This window comes from Ptychodera flava, chromosome 1 (assembly GCF_041260155.1).
Source record: "Ptychodera flava strain L36383 chromosome 1, AS_Pfla_20210202, whole genome shotgun sequence".
Taxonomy (NCBI): domain Eukaryota; kingdom Metazoa; phylum Hemichordata; class Enteropneusta; family Ptychoderidae; genus Ptychodera; species Ptychodera flava.
The window spans coordinates 815,319-841,207 of record NC_091928.1 but is presented as its reverse complement, the minus strand read 5'-3'; the positions used below and the strand labels follow the sequence as shown (position 1 = coordinate 841,207).

Here is a 25,889-nt window from a genome sequence, read left to right as displayed (position 1 = left end):
TGTATACTTCATGACCTTTTAGAATTAATCGGCGGTGAATATTGTTCATTATAGTACTGATCACATTACTTTCAATGAAGTTGCAAACATGTGGCATAGGTTCAAATTTACATATAATGCAATATATAATGAAACGTGAATATTTTCAGTTCATATCTGGTTTGTACATTTTGCAACACACCTGATGATAGGAATTATCAAAAAACATGGGTGCCTTCGATTATCTTTCTCTGTGCCATGATTGTACTGCTTTTCAAAGTACAATTAAATCATGCTTAAAATATTGATAAAACGACAAAGGCTTGTGTGTGTACACACTGCTATTCGAGATCGCGGAGTGACGTCACTTTCACCTCATGATTATATGTTGCTGCCAGAGAAGATTTATACATTCCAAAACATAGAACACAGTTTTTTTAAGAAAAGTTTTACATACAGTGGTGTAAAAATATGGAACAGTTCACCGGTTGACTTAAAGTCATGTTCCTCATTGCAGGCTTTTAAAGACAAATGTAAATTTCACTTTATATGTTACACAGATGTTCAGTAGCGCAATGTTGTTTATTGTCCATTTGTTTTTTGTACCTTTTGTATGTTTTGCCTTTCATGTCTTCATGAATGTGTGCAATTTTTAATGTACATATTGTAAATTTTAATGATTTCTCGACACTGTGTGAGAAGAGCCATTGGCTCAACAGTTTATCGAGATTAAATAAAGTCTAAATAAATAAATAAAATAAAATAACACTGTCAATGAATTTCCTACAAGCGTAAAGTTGGCGTCATACTCATCCTCAAGGATCATGCAAAAACGAGGATGTCACATCCTATTATTCCTGAATGCGTCTGATGGAATGATAAGTGTAACAACGACTTTAAAAATGTGCTCCAAGTTTCATATCACTGTAAATGTTCATCAAAATACAGTGGGGTTTGTATTTCATAATATTTAGTAACCTCTCCTCTTAATATCCGTTTCTCACAATGTAGCCCTTAAAGTTCAAATGTTGTATGTTTAATACATCGACTTTTCAGGCCTCAAGTCATAGTTATACAAGTTAATTGTTTTATATGTCCTGTGAATAATTAGGGCTTTCATAGTGGCGATTTTTACACATTTCAGACCATGTATACCTTTTTGCACCAATTTTTGGAAAATCTTAACGCCAGAGTTGAGAGGATACCAACAAACGGATCCGTGGAATGAAAATTACGAACATTTCAAAAAAACTAGTCTGTATCAGATATTCAAATGATAAAATATTACCTGCGAACCAGTTTTACGATTCAAAAGAAAGTTGAGATAGAATGGAGTTATTTTCTTAAGTTATGGGCGAATTTTTTCATTAATTATCGGGTAGCATAACTTTGGCAATCTTCGGATACGACACTGAAGCTGACGCTGAGTAGCTAGTCATGTGACCTGAAGCTGAGGATGAGGATGACGCCAACTTTACGTTCATAAATTTCCTATACAAGAGAACAAAAGAAATTTAAGAGAGCAGTTTGTAACATTAATTTATTTCTTTCACAACTTCAGAAAACTGACATTTATCTAAAGTACAGTACACTAAACTGAAGGTTCTTCTCTACTTTGTTAACTTTTACCATTCCAACTAATGTTTTAAATTACAATATGTTGTGCAAGCATGGTATAATTTCCCCAGACATGAATAAATTGTAACTTTTGCTTTTCCTTTTTTCATCGCCTTGATATTTAATTTCAAAGAAATAATGCTGTTCAATTTGATGACATCTGTTCATCTTGTCAATTGATACTGATAAATGTTCATAAGTGTTCAAGTACTGGCCACTGTTGTTATTATTTTGTATAAATTATTACAACTTAGTAGTAGTGGTCACTGTCTTACTTTTCCCTTTTCATTTCAGTTTCATTCATTGATGTCAATGTTGTTCAATGAAATATTATACAAGTCAAAATTTGAACTTTCAGACTTTAACTTTTTAAATTGTGAAATATTGCTTTGTCAATTTAAGGTTGATTGGTTTGCAAGATGGATTGCTCTCAAATGATCTGAAACACAGTAAACATTGACAATCTCATTATTAATCACCACAAATGTTTAGTATACGTTACTCTCCATTTGACTGCTAATGAAGCTTATAAGACTATGTACTACCATTCATCATAAATTTCTTCAAAAAATGCAGTTCTTTTGATTAGACAGTGTTAAAGAGTTGCACAACACAGCCGCTTAGTTATGACAATATCAATTACTGGGTGCAGCAGACAGAGAACGTCATAATACTGTGAATACTAAGCAATATCATCAACAGTCCAACAGAAGAGCTGTTTGCAATACCAGCTGCAGTAGTGGCCTCTTCAACTGTAAATGGTTTGTTGGTGGTATACTCTGCAAATGAGAAGATCAGTATAGCCATGATTAAAGACTACTTTTAAAGTTGTATGCTGAGGTTATGGATATTGTTTATATATTGACCATATGGGTTACAGATATTGTATATATATAGACCATATGGGTTACAGATATTGTATATATATAGCCCATATGGGTTATGGATATTGTTTATATATAGACCATATGGGTTATGGATATTGTATTGACCATATGGGACTCAGGAGTAGTGTCAATACAAAAATTTGCAATGCTTTACGACAAATATTCTTGAATAGCAGTTTCACAAAAATACTCTTAATGTCTTCACACAGTATTACAGTACTGTGAGATTAACATCTGTACCATGATACTATTACATAACAATTTGCACGTCATTACTCTACTGGAAGATTTACATCGGATCAGTATCACGTTGCATCAAATTTGATGCAACACTTCTAGACATTTCATACTAATTATGAAAGTTCATCAAATATGCAAATTAGCAATTAATTGACATGATACTTCTTTATGTCTTCACACAGTATTACTGTACTCAGAGATCAACATCTGTACCATGTTTCATCAAATTTGATGCAGCATATCTGGACATATCACTCTAACCCTTTTCCTGCCAGACAGTATCACTTCCCCATTTAATAGCCAAGTCAGTAAAAAGCGGTAATGAGTAGAAACATGATGTATTTTCACCCCCTTGGCTTCATATGTTATAGCATCTTAAGTCCAAAAAAATCAAATTTACAGTATTTACGTTTTCAACAGCCTTCAAATGTACAGTATTATGTTAAAATACACCATATGGTATATGTCGTGTTTCAGTAATTTAACCATCTTGACCTTGTGGTGAAATATGGACTTGGCAGGAAAAGGGCTAACCAAGAAAGTTCATTCCATATGCAAATTAAAACTTTATTAACATGACACAGATAAACGTCTTTATTCACTGTTAAAGCAAATGTGAGCTCAACATCTGTACCAATTTTCACGAAATTTGTTGAACTATTTCTTGACATATCAGCCTAATTACGAAAATTCATCCAATATACAAATAAGCAATTAATTGATAAGAAACTGCTACATTTCTTTGCACGCCATTAGACTACTGGAAGAACAAAATCTGTATCATGTTTCATTAAATTTGATGCGGCATTATGACATATCACAATAATTATGAAAGTACATTAAATATGTAAATTAGCAACTAATTGACATGATACTCCTTAATGCATTCACATGGTATTATAATACTGACAGATGAACATCTGCACCACATTTCATAAAATTTAAAGCGGTGTTTCTGGAGATAGCCCACTAATTAGGAAAAGTAATGAAATATGCAAATTAGCAATTAACATCATACTGCTAAGTGTCCTTGTACAATATTGTAGGGCTGTGTGCTGAAGATTTGTATCATTTGTTTCATTAAATCTGTTGCATAATTTCTAGACATCACCCTAATTACAAAAATTCATCAAATATGCAAATTAGCAATTAATTGATGCAATACTGACATATGTCAGAAGAACTCTGTGTGAAAAACATCGGCACAAAGTTTCATCAAATTTGGCACAGTTGTACCATAAACCGCGCTCTAATCCTGTATTATGCAAATTAGCACTAATTATGCATGCCACACCAACATAAATGGACCTGCACATGTATGCCATAGTGTAGTATCCTTGTACCAAGTTTAAAAAGAATTGGCATAGGGATATCACAGATATCTGTATTCATGGGCCCCTATGCATGGACATAGTATTAATATTAATTAATACAGTCTTTGAACGCCTGTGGATCATACCTGAGGACCCTGTGGATGGATATCAAATACAGAAAAGAAAACAGCCGTCACACAGCCAATTTTGATTGAATCATTCAAACATCGGCGTGCATATATATGACTTGGGGATTAATATATGTCCCAACTTTCAATGCCATGGCACCCGGCACCGCTGAGAAATTTTCGTGAACGAACGCACAGTCGTCAAATTTAGGAAACAAAATGGCTGCCACGCAGCCATTTTAGACCAGATCAAAACAAAAATCAATGTGCATATGTATAACATATGGAGTAATCCATGTACCAAGTTTACATGGAATTGCTCCTAGTATCACTGAGAAATTTGCATGAACATACACACCAACATCAAATACAGAAAACAAAATGGCTGCCACACGGCCATATTGGATCAGATCCCAAAACAAATCAACGTGCATATGTATGACATAGGTAATCATCCTTGTATCAAGTTTGAATGAAATCGCTTCCGGCATCTCTGAGATATCTGCATGAATGGCCGGCCGGCCGGATGGACGCACTGACAGTCACACGGACATGACCAAACCTATAAGTCCCCTCAGACGGTGTCCGTGGGGACTAAAATGTAATGAAGGAAAAACTTACGGCATGTGTCAAAGCACACCTTTTCCGTGCTGACAAGAGGTGATTTAGAATGAATACCAATCCTTTTGTTTTCAGCATCATAAGTGCCCCCTTGAATTGGAAATAGGATGTAAAGGCAATTCAATGCTAGATCCTGTATGTAAATAGAAAAAAAACCAGAATGTTGTAAAAATGTTGTATTTCAGTATATTAAAAAAAACATTGTGTTAAGTATAAATGATTGATTTCAGTGCTTCATAATGACATGAAACAAACAGAAAGATAAAGAAAAATGAATAAAGAAAGACAACTGACATTGAATAAACAGACTGAGTGACAAAAAGACGTGACAATTAACGTATAGGTACATCTATACAAGAGCAATTGTGAGACTTTGAAACAACATATTTGAACATCATGCCATGAAATACTGTCCTTACTTCTCTATTCTCTGGAGAGAAAGGGACTCTACTGTAGAAAGGGTGGCTTTTACATCTCTTTGTATAAACAGATATGAAGTGATCGTGTGTTTCAGTATAGATTGCAGTGTCTGTAAATTGAAACTTTTGCCACAAGTTTACCACTTAATTTGTTATGATCAACATCATGGACAAAATATTCACCATAGATAATTCTAAAATCATTAAGTATATAAATATATAATTTGCTGTTATTGTATCACCACTTTACATAGTAAATGCAATTGCCTTAGAACAAGTCCTTCAAGGTTTATGTGCCAAACTAGTTTGCCGGCAATGTGCGTCAAGGGCACAGTGGCAATGCCATTATAATCGAACCCTTGACGGGCATCACTGACAAACTAACTGTCTAGGACGTCACAAGAGCAATTTTTTGCAGTCTGTGAATGGTACAGTGATTTGGATATACATGTAGGCTTATATAAATTCCCTTACGGAAAACCTAAGTCCACAGTAGATGAGAGTTATTCTATGGACGGTCTGCTGTAGACTTTATTTAGATCTACATCAGGGTTTTGTAGATGAAGACCCAAAGCAGTTTGTCTACGTGAAGCTTTGTCTACTGATATTGTCCACACCAGACATGACTGTCTACATTTTGCACAAACATCATCTACGCTTGATCTACACTTGATCTACCATCCAATCTAAGGGGGCGTTTTATCTACAAAGTTCACTTAGGCAAACAAAGACTCATCTACTTCTACTTCAAAATTTTATCTACAGCACTTCTTGCTGTATGTACTATGTCCAACAATCCAATCCCTTCAAATTCTATGATTAGCAAATCCATGGCAGAAGGCATCAGTAAAAGACAAGACATTTTACCTTACATTTGAATACATACTGTACAACAATAGAGAGAAGAAATTAGTGAATTAATTTTCTTTTCATCAAAAGGCACTCCTGCTTAACTTGAGGACTACGAATGCAAAATATAACAGGGATCAAACTACAGTTTTGTGGTAAAGTTAAAAATATATAGATTTACCAGTAATTAATCTTTGAAAAAGTGACTTTCAAGTGAATCACATTTAAAAAGAATAAAAATCAATATGTTTCCATTGATACTTTCTTCAGATGGGTCAATACAGTTGCATCTAATCACTGTCCGGACTGTGATCTAATCTGTAAGTTTAATAACTGATAATTTTAATTTTCTCAGCTTGATATCCAACAAACAATCAAACAAACCTGTTTAGTATCCCAGCTGCTTTTAATGACAATTTTTGTTGTAATAACATCAAAACCATCCTCGTATAAAACTTTCCAAGTACATTAACGGGAAGTCACTTCTGAATTGTGTGAAAATCAGCAGCCACAGCCTTATCTCGCAGTCAACTTACAAATAATTGTATTGACATTGTTATCATTGCCCAACGTAACATGTACAATCTAGATTAGACTACAGAGTTATTTTAGCAATGGCATTTCACATGCATAACACGAGTCAGCTTTAAAAAATTACCAGTACTGCTTTAAGTAATTTCTTCACCTGGACGATGTATTTGGTTGCATTTTCATGGAGAGTTCACGTATGGACTGATCTCCCCACCTCTCAGCCTCCACCTCTCACTCTCTTTGAGGAAATGACCTTGTAACTGGCTTCGATTTCCAGGTCAACTGTGAGAGTTGAGCCTGAGCGCGAAGGCGCGATGTTTTCAACGGTTCAGCATATCAATGCATATCAGGGAGAGACACCTGAGCCTGCTCACCATTTGTACTTCAACAACACTTATTTTTCAAGCACATTTTCGTCATCTGTACAGCTTGGTACATCTTTTTAGCGACATCATTTCTGATATGCATAGAAAGTCTCCTGATCGAGAATTACATTGGGTTGAGAGATAGGTTGGCATCAATAACTTGACGGTGGCAGTGCCTCAGATTTACACTGCCAGTACAGCTGTACTTGGTATAATGCAACTTGTAAGGTAGGCCTATGAGGTAGACATGGTTTGTTGATTGTCTGTTTTAATACCATGACCATATTTTGATTGTGTAACACGTAGAATATTTCAGTTGTAAATTTTGAAAAAAGCGTTGTTGAATGTACTGAAATATGCTTCAAATTGTATGCAGTTTGTTCTCTTATCATGTATGCAAAGTTGAGAAATATTTTGAAAAATTTGAGTAAGCCTGCATGATGTTCTACTCTCTATTTCAAACTGAATACATGTACCACTCATGATCGGTCGTTGAATGATTGATTTTTGCAGCGCGAGATATCATGTTATGCAAAGGTTCATCGATAGCATGGTCCTCAATGAAGTTGCCACCAAATAACATCAAGAGTATGTATTTGTGATATGCAATATTGTGATACTCATCGTGAACTGTAGCCCTAACCTGTGCTACACCATGACCATTGGTCAATTTTTAATGCCAAAAAATTCATTGACATGCTGACATACTTGCATTTTCATTTTCAACACTTTTGCATGATCTCCATGTATCATTTATTTCCTATTCTATTTTGTCTACACCATATCTTATAATTATGTAATTTATTCTATCTACATCTTGTCTACCTTTCGTCTTCCTTATATCTACTCTCTGAACGATGACCTCATTAGTATATGCACAAAAGTAGATGAAGCAGTAGATCTACTGCCCTATTAAAATAAAGTCTACTGTAGATCTATATGACCACTAATTCATCATACCGGTACTGCATCTCCTCAGGTAAGCCATACTCTGGACTAGATGTAGATCACAATTTTCCATAAGGGTTGGAACTGAGTTGATTTCGGCTGAAAGTTGTTTTTTTGTGCACCATCCAATTGGGACCGCAAATTGCCAGTTTTGTCTAAGGGACCTTGGCTTGGCTGTGTGGTGGGAGGCCGTATAGTGCTGGAACACACAGCATTGTATGCAGAGCTACCTAACAATCTCAAAACACAATAGGTGTGTGTACTAAATTTTGATAACAGAATGTATTTTAATGTTTAAACAGTACAGCTTTTATGGACATAAGGGACTGGTCAGTTTCTTCAGCCTGGGGGGGGCGGTGGATTCATGGGGGGGGTCACCCTGTTTTTGACTTTGGTGATAGGGGGGGGTCACCATGTTTTTGAAATGCCCAATAGGGGGGGGTCAGTGTGTTTTTGAATTTTGACACAGGCTCATCATTGCCTAAAATGCTAGTGTCAGCCACAAATTTCATCATTCAGTTGTATTTTTCGGCGCGCCCTTTGGGCGCGTAACTTTAATAAACAGTCATATTTTTCATCAGCCCAACTTTAACATATCAAGCATACATACATCAGAGACATCTGTATGTTCAATATTTTTCAGCGTGCTCTTCAAGCTCATTACTTTAATATATCAGACATTTTTCAGCATGCCCTTCAGGTGCATGACTTGAATATACAAGGCATATATATCAGGATGTTTCATAGTTTCAACAGTTATCGAACTTGTGAAAAAGTCTTTAAAGTCTAAATTTAAGGAAGCCTGGAAAAATGCCTCGTCAAAAAATAACAAATTAAATGTATACTGTAGTATTAAAAACATGTTTAAATGTGAAAATTATCTATCACTTGTTAAGTCTCCATTTCACAGAATTGCTTTGACAAAGGCAAGAATTTCTGACCATACTTTCGCAGTAGAAATTGGTCGTTTTAAAAACATTCCAAGACATCTTAGACTTTGTACCCTTTGTCATTCTGGTGTTGGTGATGAAATCCATTGTATTTTATTATGTCCAAGTAAACCAGCACAAACTGTACGAACAATTTACTTAGAAATAATTTTTAACATTCAGAACCAGCTAAAATGCTTTGACAATGATTCTCTTTTTTAAGTACTTTTTGTCAGACAGAAAGTTTAATCACTTCTGAGCTAACTTGAATGAAGTGAATCTGAAAACTTTTCAGTGTTATACATTTTCTTCCCCTTCTCTCTTTCTTTCTGAGCCAATGTCATTATTGTGAACACGGCTAATAAATAAATAAAAATATTTTTCGGCGCGCCCTTCGGGCGCCATACTTTCATAAATCAGAGATATCTTGATGTTTGCTAAGTGAAAGTGTACCATTATGAAATCTGCATTTCATATGAAAAGGATGACAAATTCCTGATACCTTTCTGTTCTCTCTATGAGAATTCAGTATGAGAAAGAAACATGCACAAATATTTCACAATATATATTTGATACAGTGACTTATTTTAGAGATAGAAAAATGACAAGATATGTTTCGTTCTCATTGATGCAATTATTTTCCTTTGTGTCACAGGTTTTCTGTAGAAAGATGCTTTTTTATGAACAAAATAACAGTTAAAAAAGGCAGTTTTTGTCATTATTAGCTGTGCTTTTATGGTTTCAATGTTACAAGAAAAGGTCCTCTCAGACACTGTACACATCAGATTTGGCTAAAAAAGCTCTCTATGGCTCCTCAGGAGATTTAATTGGATGGTTGGCAAGTCTTAACACCCATCAAAGTTTTGATTCACCGCTTTTTCCTCTTTGATATTAATGATTGACATCCATTTCTGTACAACAGTTCAGGACATCTGGTTAAGCATAGAAAGTGTGAAATACATTCACAGCTCATTCAAAATACAGCTCACTCAAAATGTACTGTATTCAAACTTTAAGATTGACACTTTGAAATTCTTATCTTACAACTGACATGTCAACAATTTCATTAAAACATAGAATGACTATTTAAAATACAAATATATGTAAAATATTATATACATATACGTATGTATATATATATATATATATATATATATATATATATATATATATATATATATATATATATATATATATATATATATTATGTCCACCTTTTGTTTTACCTATGTCGCGCGCCGGGGGGGGGGGGGTTTCACCCTGTTTTCGAAATTTGGAATAGGGGGGGTCACCCTGTTTTCAAAATTTGGAATAGGGGGGGTCAGCCACTTTTTGACGTCAGCAAAAAATAATCCACCGCCCCCCCCCCCCCCAAGGCAAAGAAACTGACTAGTCCCTAATGTGAGCCCAACCCATGAGAATTCAGTTTACTTAGCCACATGCCCAGATCACGCGCTGAACTCAAGTTTACTTCCACATTTTGATTGTATATACGGTCAGTGACTATACTGTCAGAGTGTGTTGCGTGTACTCCTGTATGCGTGGAGCTGTATTTACACAATTGCAGCAAATGTTGGTGCCACAGGCACACAGCCCATAAAAACTGTCAATAATTGACTTTGGCACATAGCATGCAAGTGTTGGGCTTTCCTTAGCAGCATCCATCATGAATGTAGTGGATTTGAACATGATTTTACAGATTGGCCGTGCAATTTTGATCAAGTCAAATCAGATATATAACATGATATCTCGCGCTGCAAAAATCAATCATTATTTCAATATTAGATTTTATTGAAAAAAAATTTGGGTTGTGGATATGTTGTCATTTCGTGATTTCGCGATTTCGCAAAGTATCTATATCGTTGTTCATCATAAGCCGATATATCTTGGTGTGATCGACATTTGTAGCAAATCTCATCAATTGTGTGTAGTCGTTTTTACTTTTTAATGTATATCCGTTTTTTCTAAAATCATTAATTATGCAAATGAGCAAAAAGTATGCAAGCTACACCCACCAAAAACTAATCAGTTCTTGCCATTTGCTAACTGAATATATGTACCAGATTTGATTCTGATCTGATAAGCCGTTTTTTAGATATCAAACCAACAGACAGACAGACACACAGAAAGACAGACAGACAGACGTCGCCGTGACATATGCTCACGTGTTTAAACTTGTGAGCAAAAAATATGTAGCACGTGTCTTGATTGAAAGAATTGTTTTGAAGCTGGGGTCCTTCCAGCTCCTTATCGATGTTGAAACTCTGTAGAATGAGGTTAAATACCATGAATACAATCGAAATATTGCTGCTGGATAGGATTGTATATTTACGAACTACTGATTAAAAAATTCAGTACTTTTGTACTTTTTGTAAGTCTTCTGTAGAAGATGAGTTTCATTATATTATTAAGTGTGACAAATATGTTAATAATAGAAATACTCTTTTCACTAGTATGAAATCACATTTTGAGAACTTTGAATATTTAAGTGACAGAGAGAAATTCCTGTACATCATGAATTTTCAGGACAAGAAGCCTCTTTTAAGGTATATTTTCTTACACTACAGATTCATCCCCAGCAGCAGTCTTACCTGAACATGTGTGTAATGTTTGATTTGATTTGCTCTACCGCACTTCCCGAAGTGTGTTGTTATGCAATAAAGTATTATTATTATTATTATTATTAAAAAATTCATAAAAGTTCTTAAATGATCGTATTTTTACTAAAACACAAGCAGCAGCGGAAACACAGATAACACTTGTAGTGATGTTACCCTTCAAGCATGATAAAGGTCATGACACCTGGTAGCCTGCTCAGGCTTTTATAGAACTATGGAAGGACGCCCTCAAGTGGTAGAAGTGAGTGGAATAACTACTGTAAGTTACTACGGAGCGAAGACTCTTAGATTTCATCATAATTCAGATATATTATATTTTGATCATCTGAACCTGTTACCAACTATTAAAGTTGTCAGACAAGTGGTTTTGATGAAGAAAATTTTTGACCAAAAATGACAAAAAATTCTCTAAAAATACAAATTTGAATATTTCATCACAATTTGAACAAATCTCAGTTGGGTCATCCCTAGGGATCTGTATACCAAATATCAAAGCTGTCTGGCCAGCAGTTGGGAAGAAGAAGATTTATTACCAATATTTTCAACAATATCAAAAAAAAAAATTTCTCATATTTTGCATCTTGGACATGTTGTTCTTTCATCTGAAATGTACCATACCACACTCTCTGTCAGTGTGTGTTGAGTAATAAAAGATTGATTGATTGATTGAACAAATATCAAATCTGTAAGTACAGCAGTTCTCAAGATATTTGATTGGACGGACATCCTCACAAACAGACATGTATACACACATACATACATACATAAATATGTACAGACTGACAACGGATGCCAGACAGATACCCATCCCAATAGATAAACTATACCAAAGTCAATTCTTCTGCAAATTTTTTCAAAATTAAACAAGTGGCCAATATAGCTCCGCTGTGTCATGTTGAGAATAACAATTTTTGACACATGTGTTGGTGAAGAATTTGGAAATCTTTGACAGCTCATTTCAATGGCCAGAAATACCAAGTGGCGAAAATAGCTGCAAAAATACACAAATAAAGATTTCATCATAATTTGAACATATCACATTAAGATCATCCCTAAGAACATGTCAACCAAAGCTATCGGATGAGTAGGTTTTGAGAATCAAATATTCTGACCAAAAAGGGCAAAAATTGCCCCAAAAATACAAAATTGCAGATTTAATCATAATTTCAATATATCAATAATTTCAACATGTCAATATTTCTGAAATGTGGCGGAACCATTTTAGTGATCTCTTAAATGTGGTTCACTCGGGTAGAGACAAAGAATTCATGTTAGATAAGGTTGACGATTGCAACTTGATTATGTGATTTTTGTATCCCCTAATGATGTTCGTAATCCCACTGACAAGTTACAACAAGGGAAATCTGCTGGTCCAGATTCTCTCTCATCTGAGCATTTTTTATATGCTAGTAATAAGTTAATTGTACTTTTGAGCATGTGTCTCATGTCAATGCTTATATTCATAATGTGTGTCCTCCTAGATTATCTGAAGTTTTGTTAGTGCCCATTCTTAAAGATAAGAACAAAAACATAAGCAATGTAAGAACAATTATGCTCGATTGCTCGATCTTCTATTACTTCAAAAGTTTTTGAACTACTCATTTTGAATAAGATTGAGTCGTTTCTTGGATCTTCACCTTACCAATTTGGTTTTAAAACTTGTCATTCTACTGATATGTGTATGTTTGTCCTGGAAGAGGTCATTAGCTATTATAGAAGTCATGTTAGCAATGTTATCATTACTTTTATGGATGCTTCTAAAGCTTTCGATAGTGTGAATCACTGGTCATTATTCAAGAGGCTGATCAACCGTAATGTTCCTATTTGTTATGTGAGATACCTTTTAACCTTGTATAGAACACAGAAAATCTCTCTTCGATGGGGCTCCTGTATTTCAACACATTTTAATGTTCTAAACAGTGTGAAGCAGGGTGGTGTCTTGTCCCCAAATTTTTTCAATGTGTATATGGACCATCTGAGCCATAGATTGATTAATTCTAAGGCTGATTGCAACATCGGTGGTATTTCTGTTAACCATCTGATGTATGCAGATGATATATGTCTGATAAGCCAGTCAGTGAAAGGAACTCAGAAATTTTTAAATATATGTAGCAATTATGGCAATATTCATGATGTTGTTTTCAATACAGAGAAAACTGTATGTGTATAATTCTCAAGCGATGTATGATTGAAAATATTCCGGCTGCTTATCTCAAAGGAGATCGAGAAACTGCAATTTGTTAAAAAGAAAAATCACCTCGGCTATCTGTTGACAAATACCTTCAGTGACAATTCTGATATCAAGTGTCAGAGGAGATCTTTTTATATCTCTGCTAACATGCTCTTGAGAAAATTTTCTTTGTGTTCTCAGAGTGTTAAGTGTAAACTATTTAAAGCACATTGTTATCAATTGTATGGTGGTAATTTATGGGTCAGCTATAATAAAAGCGCCCTGAAACAATTGAAAGTTGCTTACAATAACGCTGGTTGCATATTTCTGCAATATGACAGATGCAACAGCACCAGTACTATGTTTGTATATAACAGGATTGACACTTTTGACGCTTTGCTTAGAAAGCAAATCAACAGTTTGATGAAAAGGATTTGTGTGAGTGAAAACTTAATTATACGTAACATGTATGATGTTGTGTACTTCACTCCTGACTTGAGGTAAAGATGGATAAATTCAGTCTTCTAAATCTGAGTTTTTTTGTACAGAAATATATCTTCATGGTCTAAGCCATAAATGAATTTTTCTTGATGCCATCATATTTGTATCATTATTTTTTTCCCCCAATTCTGTAATCATTTATATTTATGGACATGCTCATTGTCCGAAATAAAGAATAAATAATAATAATATCCTATTAAAATAATCCCTTGAAACTTGAATACCAAACCACAGGGTTTTGGTTCCCTGATTTGGAAAGTAAATCATGAACCTACATAATAACATGAAGTCTTTAAAATCAGTTAACTGCTTGTATTACCTGCATGTCATCTGTTGTAATGCGTTTTCTTGAAAATGACAATGAAGTGATGCCATTTACATGACTTCCTGCTTTATTGTAGATATTGTCATCATCATCCATAGGAGGCATTGCATATCGCGACATCCAGCGATCAGTGATTTCAAGTTCCCCATCTGCAGTTACCCAGCCGATAATTGCATCAGAATCAGGCTATAACATGAAACATGGGAAGAAAATGAGCTTTGACTCGAGAAAATTATCCCTTCATGAATAGACTTTTTAGTTTGAAGGCTGCAATCAAGCTAGACAATGACAAGCAATATATGTACATGCAGTTGCAAAATAAGTTTCTCTTTGTATCTGAAATGCTAAAAACATGTAATTTTAACAGATCATTTATTCTTAAGCAAACAATTCTAAACACTCATAAAGCTACATTGCTCTTATGGATGGTTATTAAAGCTTCATCATAGTTGATCATATTTGACCAACATATGACACTCTTTGTCGACATAGCAATGATAACTATACTTACGATAATTTGGCCATGATCCGTGACTATATGTATACAATCCTGATCATGGTATGATTAAGACAGAAATGAAACATATAGCGAATATCTACAATCATGATCATGTTGATGATGATTATATATACTGTAAAATCATTAATTTTTAGCGTGGATTTAAATTCATGTATTTCGTGTACGTCCACAAAAACGCAAAAATAAATCCCCGCGAAATGTGTTTTTCATAAAACCAAGGCAATGTTTCCGTCTGGAAGCAAACACATCCAACATGCACGATGAAACAAATGAAGTACCCAAACAAATAACTTGTGGTTTATTTTTTATTTCAAATGGCTTCCTCTGTCTCAACTTAAAATAATTTTTCTCAGTATTAATCAAAATCATTTTGCAGCGATTCAATTAGAGTGTTTAGAAAGGTACACTCGCTGTGGATATGAAAGCAAACGAATACATTATCCATACAAAAGACTGACTGTTCAACGTTCTAAAGCGTCCAAAATTCCTGCCTCTCTAAAACCTCCAATGATCTTCTCTCTACGACGGGACAACTCCTGCACGGCAGAAACCAATCACTACGCGTGAATCGGTTTGAGTTCACTGAGTCCAAGATCAAGCATTGGGTCTATAATGCTGTTTTACAGTGCAGAACAGACTTTATCAGTGTAGACTGCCTGGAACTCATGCTTAGGCAGATCTTTAAACACTTTGTTGGTTGACAAGTTGAGCGGTTGCAGTCAGTGTTCTCCCCAGGCCATTTTAGCGTAGCGGTCCCGCTACGCTTTAATTCTCCCTGCTACTCTTTAAAATATTCCCGCCATATCCTTTAGTTCACACGCTCTGCGTAGCTAACAGCTGTTGCATGCATTGTCTACACATTAGCGCTCACTGTAACTTTCAACCATGGGCATTCTGTTGTTCTTAAATGATGGTGTATAAGGGGTGTCTGTAAATGTGGTAACGAGCCATAACGATCAGTAACGACCAGAAACGAGAAGTAACGAGCAATAAGGAGCTACAACTGGACAGAACGAGCTAATAACGATCTGTAACGAGCCAAAAAAATTTCATCTGTCCCTAAGTTAAACTACAAGCGCAGTTCCCGCCAAGCTTAGAAATCACGCCCTCTATGACGTTTGGTATGTCCAAAAAATTCTGCAGCAGTGCTCATACAGTTAGCAACAACGAGCTAGAAATAGAAAGTACGAGCCAATAACGAGCAATAAAGAGCAAAATAAAAATGATCTATCCATAAATTGAATTACAACTGCACTTCCCGCCAGTCCTTGCAATCCCGCCTTCTACGACATGCTTTGTACAATCTCGAAACCTCTGCGGCAGTGCTCAGTCAACACGTGGCGTACGAGTGAAGCCTGATAAACATTTTTCGAATAAAAAGAAAAATTCACATTTATATATGTATTGTTGATATAAAAAAGACAGAAAGTCAATTCCCAGAGAGCTAATAGACTTGAGCGCGCGCAGTATCCGTTTTGCATTCATGAAACCATATTTGCATGAACTCTGACCTTTGCCGGTGATCATGGTAAGGGACTGGAGAGAGATTATGAGGGGAGGGCCCCATTTTAAAAATTAAATCCGGAGTCTGTTGGGCAAACGATTGATAAATTTCCCGACAAAACAAGCGATATCCCTACATTTATATGCTAGCTGATATATATACTTTATAGAAATTTGGAGATAAGAAGTGCATGTGTGTGCATGAAATATAATTTTTCTCTAATTTTATATATATACTCAAGCTGTTGAGCTACTATATGGCAATCTATGAGAAAAGCATGGACTCTTTTTGCGATACAATACTGACTATGTCTTTGCATTTGTAAATGTTTGTCAATTACAATGTGGTGTTTAAAAGTGAAGATGTGAGATTTAAATATTGATATGTGAATTTCGGGCCAAAACTACAACCTCACTTCACATGGTAATTAATCCAGGGATAAACTATAAACAATTTTTCCCTTACAAAACCACAGGGGGAAAAAATCAGTCCCCTGGGGTGGGGAGAGAGGGTTTTTGTGCAACTGTTTACTTTATTAGCTCCGCTGTCAGTGACGTGGAGCTTATCAAATAGGTTGATTTTCCATCCGTCGTCCGTCGTCCGTCAACAATTGCCTTCTCCTCTGAAACCGAAAGTCCAATCGCTTTGAAATTTTATATGCAGCTCACTTGGGGTGACCTCACTTAAGTTTGTTCAAATCGTAGTGAAATTTGCATATTGTATTTTTGGGGCATTTTTTGGTGTTTCTGGTAAAAAAATCTTCTCTGAAACCGCTTGTCCGATTGCTTTGAAATTTGATATGTAGTTTACTTAGGGTGATTCAGTCAGATTTGTTCAAGTCGTGGTGAAATTTGCATATTTGTATTTTTAAGGCAATTTTTGTCATTTTTGGTAAAAAAATCTTTAAAAATTTTCTTCTTCAAAACTAACAGTCAGATAGCTTTGGTATTTGGTGCGTATGTCCCTAGGGATGATCTATTTCAGATTTCTTCAAATTGTGCAGAAATATGCAAATTTACATTTTTAAGGCAATTTTTGCCATTTTTTGGTCAAAAAATGTGTATTTCCAAAATTACTCATCTGATAACTTTGAAATTTAGTATACAGGTTCCTACAGATTAACTAAATGATATTTGTTGAAAATTATGATGAAATCTGCAATTTTGTATTTTTGGGGCAATTTTTGCCATTTTTGGTCAAAAAATGTGTATTTCAAAAACTACTCATCTGATAGCTTTGAATTTTGGTATACAGGTTTCTATAGATGAACTTAATGATCTTTATTGAAATTATGATGAAATCTGCAATTTTGAATTTTTGGGGCAATTTTTGCCATTTTTGCTCAAAAAATGTGTTTCTCAAAAAGTACTGGTCTAACAGCTTTGAAATTTGGTATACTGGTTTCTATAGATAAACTAAGTAATATATATTTAATTTCTGATGAAATATGTAATTTTGTATTTTGGGGGCAATTTTTGCTATTTTTGGTCAAAAAATGTGTATTTCCAAAACTACTCATCTGATATCTTTGAAATTTGGTATACAGGTTCCAATAGATGATCTAAATGATATTTATTGAAACAATGAGGAAATCTGCAATTTCGTATTTTTACAATCGAAGCAATTTTTCCATTTTTGGTCAAAAAATGTGTTTCTAGAAAAGTACTGGTCTGATAGCTTTGAAATTCGATATGCAGGTTCCTACAGATGAACTAAATTTGATCTTTTGAAATTACGATGAAATCTGCAATTTTTATATTTGGGGGCAATTGTTGCCATTTTTTGTCAGAAAATTTTATTCTTAAAAAACTACTCATCAGATAGCTTTGGTTGACATGTTCTTAGGGATGATCCGATGTGATATATTCAAAGTATGATGAAATCTTCAATTGTGTATTTTTGCAGCTATTTTAGCCACTTTTTTCTGGCCAATGCATTGAGCTATCAAAGATTTCCACCTTCTTCATCAACATGTGTCAAAAATAGTTATTCTCTACATAAACACAGCGGAGCTATATCGGCCGCTAGGTTGCTTGTTTGATTTTATTTTCTTGATTATTTTCAAAGGATAAAGCTATTCTTTTAAAGAATAAGGTTCACGGTATGTTTTTTTTTTGAGCACGTAAATTGATGTGCGTCACTATTTTTCATGGAAACACGTTTGAAGTTCACAATTCACTATTTTTTCCTCAGCGTCATGTTGAAAAACATCAGCCCTCCCGTCTTGTAATTCCTTTTCTGTCCCTTAGCATGAGTAATCCATTGGGGCTCTTCATTGCCCCGTTATTGGCTTGTTCTATCTTGTTCTGGCCCCATATTGCTCGTTACTGCTTGATTCTGGTCGTTATTGACCATAATTGCTACGCTGCAGCTCGTTACTGGTAACGGGCCGCACCATGTCCAAACATGCCGTGGAGGGCGGGATTTCCAGGATTGGCGGGAACTGCGCTTGCAGATTAATGTATGGACAGATCATATTTTTTTTGCTCGTTATGGCTCGTTATTGGCTCGTTCTGTCTAGTTCTAGGTCGTTATTGCTCGTTACTGCTCGTTTCTGGTCATTACTGATTGTTATGGCTAGTTACCACATTTACAGACACCCGTGTATAAGCGTGTAAACATGATTTCGTATTTTAGTTTCCATTTGCCGCTGGAGAACTTACAATGCGATGTAAAAAAAATAAAAGCCTCAACAAAAATGAGGTATTAATAATACAAAAGAAACAGTCGCATTCTGCTGGTTCACCCAACTGATGACACTTTTTCTCACAACCGGTCATTCTGCACTGCGGCATGCACAGCAGAGTTCTTACCAGCGCGTATTTACCGCAATCATGAAGCGCGTATTTTAAGTGTACCCGGTAGTGGAGAATGACGATGGTACGTTGCTATGACTGCCGTGTACATGAGCGCGGTGGCTGGAATGGAACCTGCACGCGACGACAGCTATGCGCGCGAGCGCCTCTGAACTGTCATCTGCTGCCCCGGCCTCAGAAATGTACATATATTATATATATTGTATATATATTTTATTATGTCCAAGTAAACCAGCACAAACTGTACGAACAATTTACTTTGAAATAATTTTTAACATTCAGAACCAGCTAAGATGCTTTGACAATAATTCTCTTTTTAAGTACTTTTTGTCATGTACTGACAGTTGCATTGTTCATGTTGTTGCAAAGTACATGAATGAATTGTTACAGATTTTCAGACAGAAAGTTTAATCACTTCTGAGCTAATTTGAATGAAGTGAATCTGAAAACTTTTCAGTGTTATACATTTTCTTCCCCTTCTCTTTCTTTCTGAGCCAATGTCATTATTGTGAACACGGCTAATAAATAAATAAATATATACAAGGGTATGCTCATATGAACATGGAACCTGACGATGTGCGTTACAAAAAAGGGGAGACAGGGGGGACAGATACTATCACCCTCTAAAACGTCCGCAAAAGGTAAACAAATTTTTTATTTTTGCAATGTAACTCACTGACGATAGAACGTAAAATATAGAATGAAAACAAAGAAAAAAATGTGAAAATGTAACCCTTGACCTGCAAGGCTTGTTCACATTCCATACGACCAAAACAGACTGAGTAAAAAGAAATGCACTTTTGAAACAATCTTTCGGGTTCTATTGAAAGGCGTTCACTAAAACTGAAAAAAACTTAAATGTTCTTCTTTGGAATATTATATTGGAAGGTTTTCACTACAAAGAGAAATAAAATTGATGTTTAAACTTAAACTAATTTCTGTCATATAATTACCTACCTGTTTGTACTTATAGGACTTCTTCTCTAACTGCTCTCTAACCGCAGATAAGATCTTTTAAATCTCGCCTAACACCCCCTTGGTCTATGAATAATTACCCACGATACACCAGTTTTAATCTGCAGCATTTTGTGAACTCACTAGTACACTGCATGTATCAACCTTTCCTGAAGGTGAAAGCCACCCAGAAAATAGGGGTAATAACTCAAAGATTACCATGAGAAAATAATAACCAATGGAAATTACACTCACGGCAAATAAATACACACAAACCATGGGGAGGAAGGGCGGGAGCAAACAGGTAGGTAATTATATGACAGAAATTAGTTTAAGTTTAAACATCAATTCTGTCACCAATTACCTACCTGTTTGTACTTATAGGACAAACAACAGAATACCACAGACCTTAGGAGGCTGGGACAAATTATTTGCCTGAAACTACCTGTTGACTGACCGATAGCGGGCCAAGAGAATATAAACCCTCTAATTCCGAGGCCATGTCACGTAAATAAAAGCTAATGAAGGAATTAGCTGACCGCCAAGTTCCTGCACGAATGACTTCGTCTGCAGGCACTCCAGCTGATAAAGCCCATGATGTTGACAGGGCTCTAACCTCATGAGCAGTCACATTTGAAAGTCGTAAATTAGTAGAAGAACTTTCTGAATATGCCCAGCGTACAGCCGCAACTATCCACTTCGATATGTCGGCAGCTGAGCAATCTGTTTTAGGAGACGGAGGAATAGGTAGAAACAGTCTAGTTCTACCTGCTCGAAAATGCTCAGTCCGTTTTAAGTACCCGCGGAGAGCACGGACTGGGCACAAAGTCTCTCTCCTGTGGTTCAGGGCCTGTGAGTGTGTCAAGTGCTTTGATGATAACAGGCTGTGCTACTGAATCCAGTGCTTGGTTCTTGGCCAAGAAACCTGGTCTAGTGCGCAAAACAGCTTCCGTTTTGCTAATAGCCAGTAAGCCCTCATCCACACCAAAAGCGTGAATTTCACTTCTGCGTCTACCAGACGCCAGGGCTATAAGAAACACAGTCTTATACGTTAGAGCCTTAAAGGCGGAGCCTCCCTTAAAAGGGCGCCAGCCTATGGCGGCGTTCACTGTGTAAGTGGACACCAAACAGGCAACATGAGGGCACAAGCTCCAGAAAATGCCACTTTTTATTTTTTTTCCAAACGCAAAAACGCTGACAGACTGCCAAGCGGTCAGCACGAAGCGGCTGCCGATCGAACTCTGTGGTTATATTCCAATTCTAACGTGGCTGAAAGACGTTTTTTAAGGAAATTTGAGTGTGGTGCTGGGGAATAAATGACCGTTGGCAATTTGAACCGACCGTCAATCAAACGGTTATATAAGCTCTATTTGCAGGATTAGCAAAAGGTGACAAAAGATTGAAATCAGTTTGTGTAATTAATGTAATAGAAATCAAACATCGTACTGGCCATGTGTTTGACTGGGAGAACTCCACTAATGCGAGAACCAGGGATTGAAAAGTGAGGCTTTAAGGCTAGTAGTATGTAGTGGTTCAAACGGGGGCTCCTGCAGAGCCCGCAACACCAGTGACAAACTCCACTGAGGGACCAATTTTCTTCTCGCTGGTCTCTCAATCATGAAGTTTCTGATCATAGCGGAGAGAGAACTATTATGACCAAAGTCCTCACCTCCTAAGCCTGTAATGGTAGCTGAAATGGCAGTACGATAAACAGCAATCGTACGGGGAGAAAATTCTTTGTCTCTAAAGAGGAAAAGAAAAAACTCCGCTAACTGTTCTACAGAGGCTTTGATTGGAGTAATCTTCCGTTCACCACACCAATCACAGAACTTCCGCCATTTGTCTTCATAGGTTGCCAGAGTACTGGCTCGCTGTGGTCTGGCGATAATGGCGGCAGTTGCCTTAGAAAAGCCTCTCTCAATGAGGGCTTGCTCGACAACTTGATATAACCCTGATCGATGATAGTAACCGGCCTCTCTCTCTGGTGAACGGAAATCGTGTCTAAAACGCTTACGTCTAGATCTCCGGTGCTCGACCTTTGGGTCGAAGGTCGGACGGTCTGGAGAGCTCAATCGAGCCCCATAATCGTCATACCGATAGGGCGATTGATCACGCTCCCTGTAAGTTCTGCAAGGGGAGCGATGACGTCTACCCTCAAAACGCTGAGGCGGAAAATCATTACGACGTAGGCCTCGGCTGGAGCGAGAGATATAATTCGAACTAGAACGTCGCTTCGGAGATCTTTCGCGGCGTAAGTCCTGCCTAACTTCATCGTTAGGTTTGCCTACACTAGGTACCGTGACCTCTCGGGTTTCCTTGGTACTACTGTCGGACATATCGATCGTTCTCCCTGAACCTGAACCACTTACCTTATCCGCCTGACCAATCGTCGAGTTTTCCCAATTCCGGGAAGCCGACTGCCGGTCGGAGGGATCAATATTTTCGTTGGTCAGAGTCATAGGAACTATACCGTCATCTGAACCAACGATTCTGCGTTCCGAACTTGCTAGCGTAGATGGAGAATTCACCGATCGTTGGCTAGCGAACGCAGTGGGAGAAGAAATATTGTTCCAATCAAAATCAGACCAATTATGACAAATGTCACAAGTATTGGACCGATTACAAGCGCGGCAAAGATGGCACTTGTCGTGCCGATCGAGGTTCGACATTTCATGTCCGCAAACACCCTCACGTCGGACTTGCAAGCTCATGACGTAAATAATAACGAGAAAGCTGGCCGACGAAACGAAAAGAAAAAACGAGAATGGCGATTGGGAAAAACGATACGCCTGATAACCCAAAAGGCGGGAAAGGCACCAATCGCCGGAAAGACAAAGAAGAACAAAGTCTTCAAAGAAGAACAAAGGCGATGTAAAGAACACAAAAAACGGCACAACAATAGTGAAGATACACTTAGCTGTCTAGTGAGTTCCCGAAAAAAACACCGAAAAGCGATCTAGAGTGGATAAAATCCAAGCGGTAACGAGAGCTTCTTCAATACACGTCCAAGTGTAATGAGCGCAGAGAAAAAACTGGTGTATCGTGGGTAATTATTCATAGACCAAGGGGGTGTTAGGCGAGATTTAAAAGATCTTATCTGCGGTTAGAGAGCAGTTAGAGAAGAAGTCCTATATGTACAAACAGGTAGGTAATTGGTGACAGAAAAATATGTCCTTTCTTCTGCGCATGACGAAATCACAGAATGGCATTTGCTATATTAGCGTACTTTGCGACGTTCGAACATCCAAATCGCTACCGGATAACGGCAATTTGTAATGCACATAGTCAGGACTAGCGATGCATTTATTCTCGGTCATATTTCGAATATCTACTACATGTCTGTCATTTTCATAACTTGATGTGTGCTATGATGTCATTTCAAATTTCATGTGTCGTTTTCGCAATGGAATTCCACTCACTTCATAATATTGTCAAGAAATGATTTGCACACCCTTGTATATATATTTATTACACCTCACGTATTATTCAGGTACTGTGATTGGCTGAGCCTCACTCACGTGATATAGAACAAAAAGTGATAGAACATGGCTTAGGTGATATAGCCCTGTCGCGTGCGCTGATATAGCCCTGTCGCGTGCAGTGATATAGCCTGCAGCTCGGTCCGTTCTGGAATACCGCGCGTACTTTCTGCGCGTACAACATCGTCGCGTACTTTGTTTGGTATTTTCTGTAAAGCAATGGGTTTTGAAAAGGCACCAAAGAAATTAGCTCGACCTGAAGTACAGAACGAAGTTTAGTACATTAAACGAGAAAAGCTTGAACAACACTGTGTTCGTTTTTAGACGTTAATTCAACTTCATGTAGCATTGCGATCGAGCAACAAATAGAACGTTTCACTGTGGCGAGTCTCGATCGACACTTGACTGCATTCTGAGCAAATTTTCGAAAACAAGTGTTTGTTCGGTGTAATAAAATTAATAACACACGCTAGCACGGGCAAGATCACGATTTGTTGCCTGCCCTCGGGCTGGTGCTCATGACGGTAATATTGATGATACCCTCGCCTTCGGCTCGGGCATCATCAATATTACCGTCATGAGCACCATCCCTTGGGCGGGCAACAAATCGTGATCTTGCCCTTGCTGGCGTGTGTTATTATTTAAATCATTATGTGAAAAGACACAGCGCAGGTCGCACGAGCGTACGTATAGTACGTGTGCGTTGTTCCGCTGCGGCATTTAGCATCGAAAGAACGCGGTCAATGTGGTCGCTTGTGACGTTCAGGTAGACATGTCCGACCTTGATCTGGTTGTAGCTAAGTCGGCATTTCAATCTGAACGACATTCTGTTATAAATTTCTTACACATTTATCATCAAAGTTCGTATTATACATATAAGCTGCTTAGTTTATTCAGACTATCAATTCAGAACAACAGAGTGCCCGTGTTTCAACCTGGTGAAAGAGTGGAAGGTGTGAAGTATGGTATGCATCAGATAAGTTGTCCGTAAGTGTTGAGAGGAACGTTAAGAGAATCGGCTGGGTTGTTCACAAGTTTTCATTCTACAACGACTATTACGACCAACAAATATCTGTAGGCTGTAGTAGGTATACATCGAGGACAAGTATATTCACAGAGTTGGGCAGTGTAGCACTAGCGGGGCAAACAGGGCGATAATACTCCAGTTGTAGACACATGGCGCGATCCGATTTCTTCCATTGTCCATTGCCCCGACAGAATTATAGACAACCCTGGTTTACCAGCTGATAAGTGATTTGTGTGGGATGTTATGTTCTTGAACTGTATTTCTTGATTCGATCTGTGAAAGCGTCCTAATGCATTTCTTGACTTTTAAGCATTGATGTTTTTCTCCATAGCCTTTGTACTCTTTCTTTTCACATAGCCCATTCGACGTAAAAGAGCTGATCTCGCCCATTCGCTAGTCAGGTTGAGATGGCCACTGAATTCTGACAGCAGACTTCAGTTTCGGTTCAGAATCACCCCGTGGGCTATAGCAATGGTAACGGAGACGTTATACTATGCCGCCCTTGATTCGTACATGTCGAACATATGACTTGACTGTGTCATTGAGCTCTTTTCCCAAGAGGAGGGGTCTTCCGCATGCAGGGCTCAGGGTTCTCCCCAGAGTTCAGAGTGCTGGATGGCTCATTAACATTCATGAGCATTAATATTTATGAAAAACTGTAACATTTTATATCCTTGTTTTTTTTTTCTTAGGGCTTAATTGCTATACAAACAATAACAGCCATTTCCACTGTACCTTCAAGGTATTTTTTCAGTTTTAACTGAACAATAAAGAAAGAAAAAAATTCTTAAGTAGTTGCAAAGGAGTGTTTTAAAGCTTCTGCAAAATAATCTACCACTTTGTCATCATTTTCCATGTGCTTTATCATCTCTCACCACTATGAAGTTTGGATTGGGGCGACATTTTTTATTGTGTTTATCATCTCCCAACCGACCCTAAATTTCAGCTCCGACATGAAAATAAAAAAAAACTTTTTTATTTGCTCCACCTCTGAGGCGTTCATCCTAGCAATAGCACCAAAATCATCAAATTGTTAGATTGCAGCGACTCATACTGAAACGCTAGGACAGAGAGCACAGAACACTGGATTGAAAGACAAGAAATTGCAGTGACTGAATGGACAGAACATTGAACTGAAACAAGTACACG

The 25,889-nt window shown here is 37.0% G+C and overlaps 1 protein-coding gene across 5 annotated transcripts in view; it reads right to left on the bottom strand.

Moving 5' to 3' along the window:
• Window positions 1-1,492: 1,492 nt before the first annotated feature.
• LOC139140857 (uncharacterized) overlaps window positions 1,493-25,889 on the bottom strand; it is a 126,418-nt gene continuing 102,021 nt past the window's right edge. For 4 of the 5 annotated variants that reach the window (XM_070710703.1, XM_070713662.1, XM_070711387.1 and 1 more), the window contains 3 exons: window positions 14,435-14,626; window positions 4,786-4,918; window positions 1,493-2,375 (listed from right to left, as the gene is read on the bottom strand). In XM_070710703.1, the coding sequence (XP_070566804.1) occupies window positions 2,236-2,375; window positions 4,786-4,918; window positions 14,435-14,626 (465 nt within the window). In that variant the 3' untranslated portion in view covers window positions 1,493-2,235. The remainder of the gene's footprint in view (window positions 2,376-4,785; window positions 4,919-14,434; window positions 14,627-25,889) is intronic. The other variant, XM_070712946.1, reaches the window with a different exon arrangement.